Here is a 15,895-nt window from a genome sequence, read left to right as displayed (position 1 = left end):
CAATTAGTTTGCAATGTTAGTTTGCAAAAAAAAAGCTGTTTTTAAAGAGCTAAATGGCTTTAGAACATCGATCTTTGCTTTATGTAGATTGACTCCCTCAAGAAGCAAGTTTGCTACATATTTCATGAGAAAATCTGTGATATTTTTCTTGTCAGCCATTCCACATCAATAGTCACAGACAGGGACAGATGACTGTAATCACTGTGCATTTCACAAACCTACGGAAGGAGCTCTCAGTGTGTTCGCATAAACCTCCACTGTGTTCAAGGACTGACACCTTCCTGAATGAAAACGAATCATCTGTGAACCCATGTCATACATCACTTCCTTCTGTGTGTTGGTTGTTGACCTTGCTCAGTTGAACTCAGATAAATGTTTGCCTGCCTTGCGTGCATGGATAACTACACTCAACTACTCACAAATGTATTCAAAACTACACACACACACATACACACGCAACCATTTTATTCATTGAGAAGACACTTATCCAAAATGACAAACAAATCATGTCGAAAGTGCCACAGAAGTACATAAACACAAACACACTTACTTCTCCACCCTGACACATAGTCACAACACCAATCACCCAACAACATCTTTCACCCAACAACACCTTTCACCCAACAAATAGTACTGTAATTTGTCTCTGTATGTACACATTTAACTCTCTCTCTCACACTCACACACACACACACACACACACACACTCACACACACACACACACATATACACACTCTCACTTCTTTCCCAGCTGAAATATCCTGTTCTCGTGTGCAGGTACCTCACAGACGGAGGCCTCCATCTCTACTCCAGGAACACGGGCCGCGTCCCTGACCTCACCTCGTCCAGAGAGCTCCCCCAGAGGGCCGTGAAGGAGGTGCATGGGGACGCAGACAGGTACAGGTGCTGGGGGCTTTATTCAACTTTTTTTTTTTACCGGGAAGGGCTAATTGAGATAAATAAATTAGGGCAAGTAGTGTTCTGGACACAGCATACACGTACTGTTCTCTAATTCAGCTCTTCCAATTAATTTGAGTGTATTGTCCGTACTGCACAAACCAACTCTCTCATAACAGGAGGTCTATACTGCCAACAAGTGTTTCAGTATAAAATATTACACTCAAAGTTTACTTACCATTTATAAGTACAAACGTACTTACTTAGATTAAAATTATTTGAATATTCAAAGTCAGTACATTATATACAAATCCACGTGTAGACAATGAATATCTGTGAAACTTTTTCTGCTTGGGACCATTGGTTTGGGATGCCGGTGAGCTGGTTACCGTATTCTGTATCCTATCCCTGTCAGTAACATCCTTCAGAATGTAAGGGGTGGGTTCAGAACCCTGCTAGAACCTCCTTGCCCTGTCAAATGATCCCTCGTCTGCCTGTCAGCCTGTCAATCACACCGGCAATCTGACTGGCAGAGACAGAGGCGTCTGACGTCCAGACCTTGTTTTCCCTTCTTTCCATTTGAAAAGACACAAGCGGAATTCAGAGCAGCAGCTTTGATTCTGCGTGCTCCCTGTGGATCTGTTGGGAGATGGGCTATCCGGACTGTGACCCCTGCTTGAGGGGAGAGAACAGGATAGAGATCAAGGGGTATAAAGATACCTTCCTGCTATTCGCTTTTTCCTGCTTTTCCTCTGCCTTCCGTCTTCTCCTCCTCCTCTCCTCAACCTTGGCACCAAATCCTTCAAGTGAAATAAATTAAAAGGATCATTTCGAATTTTCTCCTCACGACCTCCTCTTGAACTTTGAGAACCTTTTTTCTCACAGCTCTGAGGAGGTGATACGTGTTACTATGACTTAGTGACTGAGGGAAGTTGAACAATCAGGAAGGTGACCAAAACAACTCTGCTTGGTTGGTCTCTCTGTGTCCTCTTTATCTTCTAGCAGTAGTTCCCTTCACGTCACCTCGCCTTTAGGTGACACTCCAAGCCTAAATCACTGTCTTCAGCAAACACATGTTCTGCAAACATTAAATTGTGGAATAGGCACAAATATGTGCACTACTGTATGTATTGGCCAAGTACATATCATGTCAGATATTGAAATGATATACTACTTGTCTCTTTCCCGGTAAATCATGTATTACTCTTTTTACTCAAATTGTTTACATTTTGAGTCTAGTGATTCCCCTCACACACATTGCTCCTTGGCCAATGACAGCAGCTCCTAATTGAGAAGATAAACACACACCCATCCCAGAATCCTCTGCGGACTGGGATAGAAGTAGAGACACCCCCCCCCTCCCAACGTTCTCCCAGGAGAAGGGAGGGAGTGGGGACTGGAGAGAGAGGGAGTAAAGGGATGGATGAGAGAGAGAGAGAGAGAGAGAGAGAGAGGGAGAGGGAGAGGGAGAGGGAGAGGGAGAGAGAGAGAGAGAGAGTGTCAGACAGAGATAAAGAGAGGGAGAGAAATAGAGCGAAAGGGGAAGGAGAGAAATGTACATAAACAGCTCCTGTGGGGCTCATTACCTTTCATGGTTGTGTCTGGCCAAACAACTCCCCTGGCACGCGAGGCTGTTTCATCCACATCGCCCGGGCTTCTGTTCAATTCATCTAAATTCATCTGATTGGGCATAATAAGTAACATGAGAGAGGGGACCATCTGCTGCAGTGCCCATTGCTGTTGTTTGCCTGTGGATCAACAGTACTCTACAGTCTGTTGTGACTGCTGCCAGTCTTCTGTGACAGAGCTAAATCTAGCTAACACAGAACACGTGCACAGAATACACGTATGTAGTTCATATGGTGTGTGAAAAGTTCAAGAAGAAAATCACAATTTAGTTTGGATATGTCCTTGAATGATGGGGAGCCTGTTAACTCCTGTTATATAAAGGCGCATCCTTACAGGATGACAACAGAGATCCAAAACGTCTCCTCATATTATGATGTTTTCCTTCAATACATCACGTTAACAAGTTCAACCGTCCACTCAGTGAAACCCCATGAGGGGAAAAACAAGCCAACTTCAACGAAACAAAGACCTGACACATCACCAAACACCGACCAGAGCATCATCGCTGCGTTGTCACGACGTCTCCCGCCAGGTGTTCTCTGTGGTTAGCGTTTGGCGAGGCTCCGCGCCCACTGCCGAGAGGTGGGCAGGGAGACAAAGGCTCTGCTCATGCTCCAGGTGATTCACATGAAGGAGGAGGAGGCGACAAGAGGCAATGATTCAGCCACAGAGGGAACTCATTCCAGGCCCTTTGTGTTATTCCCTTTTCTGAGTGGCTTCAGAGACTGAAAGAGTTTCTGCTGAATCACTTTCTGGCTTTGAGGGTGCGGAGCCAGACAGGAAATTGCAACGGAAGAATATTAGTTCTTTCTACAAACTGAAGTTTTGTTCTTATTAGCAGTCGCCAGAAGACTTCTTATGTGCTACAGTAGTTACACAAGATAATACCAAATCTAAAATACCATGTAAACACTTGACAACCTAATGACACATGCTGATATTGTGCCTAATAAAGAGATAAGAACAGCTTGTGAGTCTCCTAGGTTCTCTCTCTCACGGCACAATGATGAATTCAGCCGGGGCTAAAAGCCCCGTCTCTAAAAATACCCCGTGCTATGCATCATGAATGAGCGAGTGGCGTGGCCCTACTGTCAGGCAAGCCGCCGAGGCTCGGGCGGCGGTGTTTTGACACCATCAGGCTCCCCGCTCTCTGCAGGAGCATGAATAAGTAAAACGGCCCCCTGCTTTTAGCGTTCTTGTGTGTGAGAGTATTCTCTTTCTCTCTAACTATCTTTCTAGTTCTCTCTCTCCCACTCTCTCTCTCTGGCTCTCTCTCTCTGTTTCTCTCTCTGTTTCTCTCTCTAGCTCCCTCCTTCTCTCTCTCTCTCTCTCTCTCTCTCTCTCTCCTGCTCTCTCTCTCTCTCTCTCTGTGTCTCGACCACGGGAACCCAGAGAACTGGACAAGTACTGGCTGCTGGCTCTGCAGTTCTCTGAAAAGGAAGCTTTGGGGGGGTTATGTGTGTGTGGTTGTGCTTTGGGTTAAGGAGCAGGCACACTAATTGTTGCTGTCACTTGACAGAGACAGTAGAGGCTGGTCCACACAGCTGAAGTAAGCAGTTAAGGGATTTCTTGGGGCTGGCTTTTGCAGCGTCATGGGCCATGGCAGTTATTATGTAAGCGTTGTGCTTTTGGTACCATTCCTATGTGCTTAGGCCAAGGGCATAACTTGAAAAGAAGAATGTCCTCGATCACCTCCAGTGTCAAGTACTTCTCAATTCTGTGTCACAGCTTTTTCTTCAGTTGTTCGGAATGTGTTACTCTGCTTCTTAGTCAATTGTTAGAAGGCCCGTTTCCCCATCTCACACCAATTATCCATCTTTGTTTACCCAGACTCAGTGGGAAACGCTGTTGTACTTTGAAGCTTGTTTTTCTTCTTATATTTCATATTCACTGGCACTAGTTCAATTCTTTTCACTTTGCAACAGTAATTATCCTTCATCAGAAAAATATACACAATTTTCTCTGGCTCAAACTTAGCAAACCATTATCCATACTAATTACGGTGGAAATTATTTAGCTGAATCATTCTTAAAGGAAAAGTTGGAGATTTGGGGATGAAGATTGTAATGGGAGGGGGGGGGGGGTGTGGGGGGTTATCATGTATGACATGATGACATGCTTGTGGTTCGATAGTGTGCCAAAGCAGAGCTAGTGCTGTCAGAGGATGACCTGCTTTTCTCGGCCTGGATCACCCTGAGAAGCCTCGCTCCGTCCATATGTTCATCTCCCATTGATCACAGTGCTGAGTCTGGCACTGGGGAGAGGATGTACACACACACCCTCTAACCCCCACTTCCACACACCCTAAAAGTGTCTGCTTACTGGGTATCGTCTATCAAGTGAGGGGGCTGGAGGTGAGGGGGCTGGAGGTGAGGGGGCCAGGGGGAAACACCTCCTGGAGGACAACATGGTTGTCAGTTCCCTGACTGATGACCTCTGACATACAATCAAGGTGGCTAGAGAGAACTGTCATTGATAGAGTTTGTGTTTCCCCAGGGTCGAGGGGTTGGGGGTGGTAGTGGTGGCTGGGGCCTGGGGCAAGAACAAAGCAGTTGTTCTCACAACTATAAATAAGAACGGTATAAATGTTTTATTTTACTATCCTACCTTAGCAACACTAAAGTCGTAGTCTATTCCTCCAATTATGTCGATTTATGGGAACACCATCACAGGATGAGATATAAAATGGTTACCTAAGGATGAGTTCATATGGTGACATAGTTAACATCCTCTGTTAATGTTCTTTCCTGTACGTGTCATAGTTATACACTGACACCAGTCCCTGTGCCTCCCTCTGTGTGTTGCACCCTGTCTCCCGCTGTCATGTCAACTCCTCTCCATCTCCCTGGAGGTGTCCTGGCATCTCAGTGGAGACTTCCTTCTCCCAGATCTCCTCTGTCTCCTCACTACAGCACCCCCCCCCCCCCCCCCCCCCCCCCGTTCCTTGCACAGACCTGCACAGACCCCCTGCCAAGCTCATGAATGCCAAAGCAGAGCAGAGATCGTCAACAGTTTGGTGTGCCAAATGTTGTGTTCTCACCCCACCACCCCTCCCCTCTGCACCCCACCCCTCCCCTCTGCACCCCACCCCTCTCCTCTGCACCCCCATGCCAGGCAGCAGAGGGAAATTGGCTTATCTATCATCGTATTTATCCAAGATGCCAGTTCCAGGGAGCAAGGTCTCTGCGGGACTGAGTACTTTTATTTTAGTAGTCTAGTAGCATTCAGCTAGGAGGACAAAGTTATTGATCTAAATTGTGGGTTTAGCTGGGTGGCGTTGAAGCAAACTTTTACCAGCTGCAGATGCAGTTGCTCTTGCTTTTGTAATGTAATAGAGAATCTAAGGTATTACTGAACAGTGTTTGCAACTCTGCAGAGAGGGAAACAGTTTATGTGTAAGTCATAACTCGTCGTGGTAAGGTAAGCTGATGAGTCCAGGAATCCTTCAACAGTACAATGGAGAAATCTAGTGTAAGATCAGAATCTTAAAAATGGTATCCACGTCCGCAGTTTGGTCTTTTATCATTTAATTGATAAATGTAAGTGCCAGATACTCCCATAATGTTCTGTTTCAACACACCAGACATCAAACCACTGAGACGTATCGCTAGCACTGAAGAAGGATCGCTGAACGAGTCACAGTAGCTCAAACAGACAGTCTGACACGCCTCATTAGTTTGAAAGGAAGGATATTGACAAGCTGGCATTTGGCAGGGCCTGCTAGCCTCTCTCGAATCAATGCCGAGTCATGATAGTAAGTATGGCGGCTGTGAGCGTTATGAGAGTCTGTGACAAACATCCTAGTGAGTTTGTTTAACAGTGGACGTCCGGATCGATCCTCTTGGAAGATTACTACTTCACCACAGGGATAAACAGCTACTTTGGTCATTGTTGTAGAGATTTGGTTCTCATCAGTGTCCTTGGTTACAATCATTCATTTAATGTGTCCCGTAGGGGTTTAAATTCAAGCAGATAAAAGGTGTTCGACAGTAGTAATGATCGTCTTTTCAGTATCGCAGGGAGGGTTTTGGGGGTGTTGTTATGGCGACAGCTGAAGCGACAGCCTGCCTCTTGTTGAGCATGTTCATTTGATGCACGGATCTGTTTCAGACATTGCAGTTCTGAGATAATTAACTTGTGTGATTGCATTGATTACGAGAGTCAGTATCAATGAGCGTTTTTAGATAAGAATCAGACAAGGTCAAATGATTGTTCATTAAATTGACTGCTGCTCTGGCTGGCTCTGTTGTGAATTATAGAAATATAATCATATTTAGCGATGCATGTTACGGAGTAATTACAGCGCTGAATATGGGCCTTTGTGGTTATCTTAATCAAAGACATAATTCGTGAATTTCCTAAATAAGAAATCACCTGGATCGAGAGAGAGAGAACGATACCTTCTGTCAAAAAACATGATCTGAATGATCTTACATGGAATGACAACCATCAAAAGTTAAAGTGTATCATATGTTGATATCAGTAGCATCCATTACACTTGTAGGTAGATATTGTAGTGAGAACAACGATATCTTTCTTAAATGTTTCTTAACACACACACACATGGACACAAACCCTTCCTCGTCAATTTGACCACACAAAGAGTTGTAATTCCATTACCCTGAGGAGCCTGGAGGGTTGGGTCTCTGTGCCAGGACAGAGGATCACAGCTGCTTTGTGTGTACGTGTGCGTGTGTATGCCTGCATGCATGTGTCTGTGTGTACATCCGTGCTGTCTGTGAGTGTGTGAGTGTGTGTGTTCGACCAGGTCTCCTAGGGTACCCACACGGTGTGTGTGTGTGTGCCACAGATGGCTTGGGGACAGACAGCTGGGTGACCTCGAAGACGCCAGCCCCTCCGACTGGGCCAGGCCGACTGCCAAGCATTATGGACAACCCAAAGCCACCACGATTCATGCTTTCACCAAAGCCTGTTAAGGCGATGCCATGTGCTTCTTTCGAGGAAGTGTGAGGCAGTTTAGACTCACTGAGGCATATTGTAATCTTCTGTCTTGAAGCTGAAACTAACAACATTGTGTTTTCTTATCCACCGTCCAAAGATGACGACAGGGGATGGAAGTGCTCTGACTGAAGAGAGCCTCTCATGGTTCTGGTAGGGTTGTGGTTTGTTGGTTTGGAGAAGACATGCTTCCATAGAGCCTGTAGCAGCCCAGGTCCTGGCCAGCGGACTGAGCCTCTAGGGAACAATGCTGAGGGAGCCGACTTACTGTCTGGCTCTTGCAGCACCAGTCCTGTTCCATTCTCTGTTTCTGCAAGGTCACTCTCTTTAATTGAGTTGTGCTGCCGTTGAATTGGACTCTGCAGGGGTTGTGTTTACTGAGTGCCTTTGTCACTGTCAGAAAGGAGGGGGCGTTAGCCATGCTCACACTTTGAAGCAAAGTGATGGACTTGGAAATGGAAGATCTGTGATTGTTTGTCATAAGGGCTCCCATTTGAACAGATTTCCCTCTTGCCAGCACCCCCACCCCCCCCACCCCATTCACACTGTTCACACCCATCATACTCCCTTATCCACATCCCTGTGGTCCCTCAATAAGAGCTTTATAAATCATGCCTAGATGCATCTGTGTGGACAGTCAGAGCAGGGCAAGGCTGACTTCCATATTATTCATGAGCTCATTCCGCAGTCGCGTCGTTACGACAGACCATAGTCTGCCAATGCTTGTCCCCCTCTTGTGTCTCATCCTCTCATGGATTGATCCTCTTTTATTGTTGTTCCACTCGCCATTAACCCTATGCCCCCCACCTCTCCCCCTCCTCCGCTGATAAGGGCTCTGATTGGTTAAGGAGAAGCATCTCTTGAGCTTGCTGTTGAGTGTTTGACAGGGCACCTCGAGGGGAGGGGTTTGGCGGGAGGGGGAGCTGAGAGTGGAGGGTGGGGTTCGAGGAGGAGAAAAGGAACGGAGACTGGAGTGGTGCTGTGAGGTCTCTCTTTCTCCCTGGGTCTCTCTCCATCTCTCCCTCTCTTCCTGTACAGTACAGTTGTGTCCCAGTCAGCTGCTCAGCCAGACTGGCTGGCAGGTGGGCTTGAACTGGCTGGCTGGTTCTAGAGGTGCACTAGGACAGACAGGCAGGCAGGCAGGCAGACAGACAGGACAACACCACAGGAAACCAAACCTAAGCAAATGCCACCTGTTAAGACAGGTCAGGCAGGAACGGGCTTGGACTATCCATCTTGGAGGAGAGGTGAGTCCTGAAGAAGGAAGTGTACTGTCTCTCTCTATCTCTCTCTATCTGTCTCTCTCTCTCTCTATTTCTCTCTCTCTCTATCTCTCTCTCTCTCTGTCATTACATCCCGATCTCTCTCCCCCTCCCACCCCTCTCTATTGATTTCTGTACCTTTGATGTGCGTTGGAGAGCAGTCTGGTTGACTCCCTCTGACAGGCCAGTTTGCAGCCGGGCTTTGTGGACTCTGTCAGAGTCAGGGGCTAAGCTGGCTCAGTGGTGTCGGCTGAGACTGAAGCACAGGAACATTGATTAGGGTCATTTTGCCGCTGGTGGTGTGTTTTCTGATGTTTAATTGCGAGAGCCTTAGGGCTCAATAGCATTAGTGTGGGATTATAGGAAGAACGAAACGTGCCTCAACGTATTGTAAATCGGCCCCATTATGTCCTTTCACACGTGTGTGCGTGTGACATTACGAACACGGATTTGAATGGTGTTGAAAGTTTCCTTGTCTCTCTGTGTTGAATAGGTGTTGATCGTGGATGTTTTTGTCAGTCTTAAGCACCCGTCTTTGTCATCATGAAACCAGAAGGCTTAGTAGCACTTGCCTTCTATTGCATTTCCAGTGATCTGTTTGAATACATGGTGAGTTCACTCAATTATACGTCAAGTCACTTCCGATTATTTATTAAATCCTTTTAATTTATGAATACGACTCAGGAGCTTTGACAGTAACCATGCTCTAATGAGATGTTTTGTAGCTTCCGGCTTTAAGTTGTTTCGTTTAAAGCTATAATTATTTTCAAAGGAAGCAACACATCAACTGGGAAATGAATACATATGTGATTGAAGTCAGCTTGTCCTGGTACTGAAAATCTAGGGATGAATTCTCCATTGTAACTTTGTATGTTCATCTTCTTCCGTGATGTGGGAGTTTGGGTTATTATGCAATAGCTGCTGGTGGCAAAGGCTGCATGCGGCTGTCTATGCTGGCCACATCTCCACACCCGCGCCACATTACCAGCTCCACATAAACATGGATTATTTTCTTTGTTAATATTTTCTCTGCCGCGCAGTATTCATCCTCTTCAGCCTTCCTGCATGCATCAGATAGTAAAATTGGATATAATATGCTGTTCTTACCGAATTCTTGCAGTAGGCGACTTACAGTATTGAATATTGTATGAGGCGTTGTTGTCATGGTTGAATGCAGCAACCACATTGCACTCAGGGGTTGGGAAGTATGTGCCACCATGACAGTATAAAACAGCAGCAATCACAATAAACACTGCATCCACTGGAACAATGGTAGGTTTAACTGGCCCACCTGTGGTAAGTGCTTTGTCAAGGGATACTCATGGGGTTGTCATTTATTTATGAAGCATCCTTTATTTATGTTGGACGCAAACTGCTCATATTCTTCACTCACCTCTTCTCAGGGCGGGGGGGGGGGGGAGGCAGCGAGGGGGGTTTTGGGGGGTATTGGGTACATCCGCTTGTCTTGTCTGGTATGCTAACCCAGGGGAGGGGAGGGGAAGGGGGGATGGGAGGGGGGAGGAGAGTGGTCCCTCAGCTGCCTGTCAGAGCCATCAGAGATGCGTCAGTCAGAGCCCCGTGCCGAGGGAGACGCCTTCATAAAATATTCAGCTCAGAAATACAGGCGTGCTCTCAGGACAGCCTCCAGGGCTCCTAGTCCTGGGGCTGTGCTTGGCTGCTGTGGGCCAAGGTGAGCTGGGTTCATCAAGATTGGTGTTCTTCTGTTAGAATCCAATCATACTGTATGATTGGAAGTTATTTTGACAACAACACTGACAAATCAGCATAGTTTATCTGGGATGGGTTAAGCTCAGTGGTAGAACATCTGACTACAAATGAAAAATGAGGTTCAAATCTCTCCCCCCTGTCACTGCAGAGTGAATCCAGATTACTTAATTTAAAAAAAAGAATTCCCTCCAGAAAGTCTTCCCTCTTGCAGATGGAGAGACCGTTTGGGATGTAAAAGAAAAGAGCATGTGCCCTGATCAGTACTACTGAAGGTCCATCTGTGTTTCATGCATTTGCTGTCAGGATTTAATTACCGAATGCAACTAATAATTTCTTGGAGCAAACTCTTCCAATCTGATGGATGGCTGGCACGGAGTTACTGCACATTCATCATAGCATCTCTAAAGTTGACTGGAGGTCTGGGATTCATTCCACACTGAGTTTTGCCTCCATACCCTCCTCAATTGTATTTCACAAGTTGAATTAGAGAGTTCACAGTTGAATTAGTGAGTTGATAAGTAATCTGTTTGTCTTTTGGCGAGGGCCGCTTGACAGTTCCCAAAACTGGCCTTCTGGAAAGCAGCCAAAGCTCTTGGTCAGTGAGAGTGACAAGCTCATTCTTTTAGTGGCTGTTAGATTTGGCTCATTCCCTGCTCCTGTCTGTCAGCTGATGAAGGTAGGTCACCAGGGACATTTGAGAGTTTTTTAGGGACATCAAGTTTTGTACATTTTATTCATTTAGCAGACTCTTATCCAAAGCAATGTACAATAGGGCATCTAGAAACATACACGCTTGGAAATTTACCAAATGACTTTTCAGGATAGCGGTACTAGAATATTTCTGTGTGTAGTTGGAATCTTATGGAGGTCATTTATTTCAACATGTGACAATTCAATCATTTGCTCGGACTAAGAGCACCTCTAAGGCTCCTCCCTGTAACAGCTGCAGAAATGAAATGGTAAAATGATCAATTGCACACAGTAAATGACAAAATATCCTATCTTGAAAGTACATCTGGACACAGACCATTGGCAATTTATAGATTCAATTTATTCTGAAATTGAATCTATGGTATATAAGTCAGTATATATTTTGATGTAAGATTGGGGGAATTCAATAATATTTTAGGCCTTCAATTTTTATTTGCAGTTAAAAATGTTTCACTAGAATTTAATCTATTAACTTTCTGCACTGTGGGACCAGCGCTGTGAAATAGTAGGGAACACCTTAACCACTTCTGTTGGGAAGTGCTGTCCTGCTAATCATAGCGGAATTCAAACTTAATCTCACAGTTTCAGAAAAATCTATCAATTCTAATATAATGACTGTACTTTTCCATAAATGCACGTTTGGATTTAAATCCACGCTAGTAAAAACACAGGAAGAATGTTTCCGTGAAGATCAGACTTCTAAAAAACAGTTGGACTGTTTAGGTTGTGGAGTAGAGACATTTTCACAGAGCAAGACTGTTGCATAACCAACTGAATAATTGAACTATATTGAAATCCCATGACCTAACTCTGATATGAATAGCGCAGACCCCTCTCAGAAGTACGACACAAGATGAAAAATCAATACCGCCTTGGTTTTATTTCTGCGGAGAGGAAAGTGGGCTCATCCACTCCGATTTAGACCACAGCACAGAGCAACGCCCACACGCCCCGCTCCCATCATCCGTTATTAGCCTTTCATAAGTCATTATTTTCTCATTTCCAGACTGTCAGTTGGTTTCATCTTTGTCTTCAATGAATTATAGATGCCAGGGGAGAAATGACGAACGCGGTCGAACATTTAATCAACCAACCATCCTAATGCTGGGCCCACTGTCACTTTGTGAGGGATTCCATGCCAATTTAAAATATGTGAACGAGTTTAGCTGCCTGGTCTTGAATAGGAACGACAATTTGGCATTGTTTGAAGTGCTAATGTCTGAGGCCTAATCCTCCTCAAGGTGTTTGCATGACGGGCACTAAGGCTGGGCTTGGTTGGCTTGTTTCCTTCCACATCTTGGTGGTTCTCCCTGGGCTGCTGAGAGGCAGAGAGTCGCTCTCCGTCGAGACTCAATCTGATGTCGAGGGAGACAATCACATTCCCATTGTTAATTAAGAGCAGGGGGACACACACGGCGATGAGAGCAGAGACGTTGCCTTGGCAACCTACTGTGTGTCTATAGAAACTGGAAGCGGGTGTGTGTGTGACAGACACACAAAGAGAAGAACACTAATGCATCATATCATTGAGATTGATTTATAAGGTGTGACCGGAGAGGAAAAGAGAACTGTGAACAGCATGAAAAAAGTTGTTGGAAATGATCCCAGCTGTACAATGCCTCTGATTAGCACAGACGACTCCATGAAATGTGATCAGGACCCCATATTAGGGGAGAAACACCATTAATGCTGTGAAGTCAATATGACTCTAATGAGGATTCACAGAGGGCTACTGTTGCTCAATGTTGCAATTAACAAGAAGAAATTATCAAGCATAGATGAAGGAGGAGGTGATTAGAAGTGGACGTGATCTGCCCCTGCAATGGAGCGTGCCTATTTCCAGAACATTCTTCAGTCCTCTGGGATATGAGGGGCTGGTAAGAAGGGAGTGGAGTGGGCTAAGGAGCAAGGCTAGAGCAGATTAGGTACAGTGGGAGGCTGCATCTGCAAGCTACAGGTGGGTAGCCCTCTGTTGCTGCTAAACGGAAGACACACCAAAGAGTTCCTTCAACAAGATGTAGAGTTGGTGGAAACATGGGAAGATTCCAACGTGTGGGTTGATAGGGAATGATGGATAGATTTCTTAGTTTTTTGTGTGTATTGTACCCTGACAGTTTTTTCTTTGTACCTGTCTCCCTCTTTCTTTCTTTCTTTCTTTCTTTCTTTCTTTCTTTCTTTTTCTTTCTTTCTTTCTTTCTTTCTTTCTTTCTTTCTTTCTTTCTTTCTTTCTTTCTTTCTTTCTTTCTTTCTTTCTCTCTCTCTCTCTCTCTCTCTCTCTCTCTCTCTCTCTCTCTCTCTCTCTCTCTCTCTCTCTCTCTCTCTCTCTCTCTGTCTCTCTTTCTCTCTCCCCCTCTCTCTGACACAGTTGGGATGACAGCAGTTCAGTAAGCAGTGGTCTTAGCGACACTCTTGACAACATCAGCACGGATGATCTGAACACACCTGCTTACTCCGGCAGCACCTCATCTTCACGCAAGAACAAGGTAGTACAGAGACACTGTAGTTCATTTATTAGTCGCCCTTATATTCACAACCCAGAATCACATGACGACATAATCAACTGCATATGAAGAACGAACATAAATCTGGAGTTTGTAATATTCAACAATTTTCCCACAATGCTAGGTTCTTTTTTATAGCTTCACGTGTTGGCTTAGCAGTCAAGGCGAAGTCTTAGGAAAGTAGGGTAAAAATAGCCACATAGCTTAGCCCGCCCCTATGAAATACTGAACAGATTGAGCTCTTAAGATAAGAACTCTGGTATAGATTTTGTTGATTAGACTCATCCTCACTGTGTGTGTGTGTTTGTGTGCGTGTTTCTGTGTCTGTGTGTGTGCGTGTGTGTGTGTCTGTCCCAGAAGGGCTCACACAAGCATGCAGAGCATGAGGTCAGCAGCAGCTGGGCTGGAGCAGAAGATCTGAAGAAGGTGGACGAGGAGCTGGACATCACCATGGATCCTGGCTCCAAGTGGAAGTCTTCCTCCTACTCCTCCTCCTCCTCCCCAGCAGGCCAGAGTGAGGACCCAGGCCAGAAGAGCGCTCTGCCCATGTCCCAGACCGGCTCCTGGAGGAGGGGTATGACCGCCCAGGTGGGCATCACGCCACCTCGAACCAAGGGCACCTCTGCCACTCTGAAAACCCCTGGTATGTTCACCTGTCTCTCTCTCTCTCTCTCTCTCTCTCTCTCTCTGTCTCTCTCTATCTCCCGTGTGCAGGGTGACATTTCCTCGTTGCCTTGTTGTTTTTATTTTATTGTGTTATAGTGCTGTGTTCATACACTGAGGTGCATGTTTGAATGCCGGCTTTAGTATGTGACAGGATGTGGGTGTAGGCCTAGAAGGGCTGGTTGATATGAGGACATCCTTTGGCAAATCGATGATGTGAATTGTATTTGTGGATGTACAATCAGATTAGTGGTGAGGTAATCCGTTTTCTTCCCCTTGAAGTTTCAGCCAAGTTTGAAGTCGTGTGAGGTTGTGTGAGGTTGCAAGTCAAGCTACACCTGAGACTTTTCCTCTAGTTTTTGGTTCATTCAGCAAGTTTTCAAGGTTTGGCTAGGATTCGAATCGCTTTCCAAATTTGCTGAGCTTTGTAAAAGAAAATTGGCACAGCTTGTTGGCCAGTGTACACAGGGATTTGGCACACCTGCCCCTGCCCCCTTTACCTGTGTAGGAGTGTAGGTGACAGTGATGACTTAATTTATTTTGGAAATAAATGCTGTCGTTGACCTCACCTCTGCCGTGTGCCCTGCAGAGTTCAGAACCAGCGCAGCATTTTGAGTAGGTTCAGGTGTTAGCCCGTTTGTTAATGGCAGTGTTGTTTCATCGACAGGCAAAACTGATGACGCCAAGGCCTCCGAGAAGGGCAAGGCCCCCTCTAAGAGCTCGGCAGGCATCCAGCGCTCGCCATCGGATGCGGGCAAGAGCAGCGGCGACGAGGGCAAGAAGCCGCCGTCGGGCATCGCCCGCCCCCCGACCACCGGCTCTTTTGGCTATAAGAAGATATCCGGGCCCTCCGGCACCCTGATTACCTCCAGCGGCGCCTCCCTCGCCAGTGGCTCCGCCACCCTGGGCAAGGTGCCCAAGTCCTCCGCCATCGGGAAGGGCGCGGGCATCGGCGGGGGCCGTAAGACCAGCCTGGATGGCTCCCAGCCCCAGGACGATGGCGTGCTGTTGGGCTGCGGGGGGTCTAAGGTGCCCCTCCAGTATCGCTCCCTGCCCCGGCCGGCCAAGTCCTCCAGCGGGGGGGTGGCGGTGGGCGGGCGCAGCGGCGGGCACCGCTCCAGCTCGTCCAGCATCGACTCCAACGTCAGCGGGAAGTCGGCAGGCGGAGGGGCGGGCGCGGCCGGCGGAGCGAAGCGCAGGGACGGCGGGAAGGTGGGGTCTGGGCGCTCCAGCCCCATCACCATCAACCAGACGGACAAGGAGAAGGTGGGCGTGTCCGAACAGGACGCCGCCGGTCTGTCCACCTCACCCAAGTCGAGCCCCACCTCAACGGGCCAATCAGGCCTCAGGCAGCCTGGCAGCAAGTACCCTGACATCGCCTCACCCACCTTCCGCAGGTAAGACAACATAACGACTCTACATAAACACAGTTCACAAATTCACAAATTCAGTTCATTCCCCCTCAGAAGAAATGGCCATATTTTCCCTGCTGGTTACTTTATATTCAGGTACACTGGGAGGTTTAGCTGTAAGATAATGGAGGG

At 46.6% G+C, this 15,895-nt stretch overlaps 1 protein-coding gene across 1 annotated transcript in view; it reads left to right on the top strand.

Annotated features, from left to right (window-relative positions):
• The window catches only part of LOC124469350 (neuron navigator 3-like), a 135,322-nt gene that overhangs the window by 90,835 nt on the left and 28,592 nt on the right, over positions 1-15,895 (top strand). The window contains 4 exon segments of the mRNA XM_047022581.1: positions 779-898; positions 13,553-13,670; positions 14,046-14,331; positions 15,019-15,748. Coding sequence (XP_046878537.1) covers positions 779-898; positions 13,553-13,670; positions 14,046-14,331; positions 15,019-15,748 — 1,254 coding nt within the window.

This window comes from Hypomesus transpacificus, chromosome 7, assembly GCF_021917145.1.
Source record: "Hypomesus transpacificus isolate Combined female chromosome 7, fHypTra1, whole genome shotgun sequence".
In the NCBI taxonomy this organism is placed as follows: domain Eukaryota; kingdom Metazoa; phylum Chordata; class Actinopteri; order Osmeriformes; family Osmeridae; genus Hypomesus; species Hypomesus transpacificus.
Note: the sequence above shows the minus strand (reverse complement) of the source record. Positions and strands in the feature narration are given on the sequence as shown.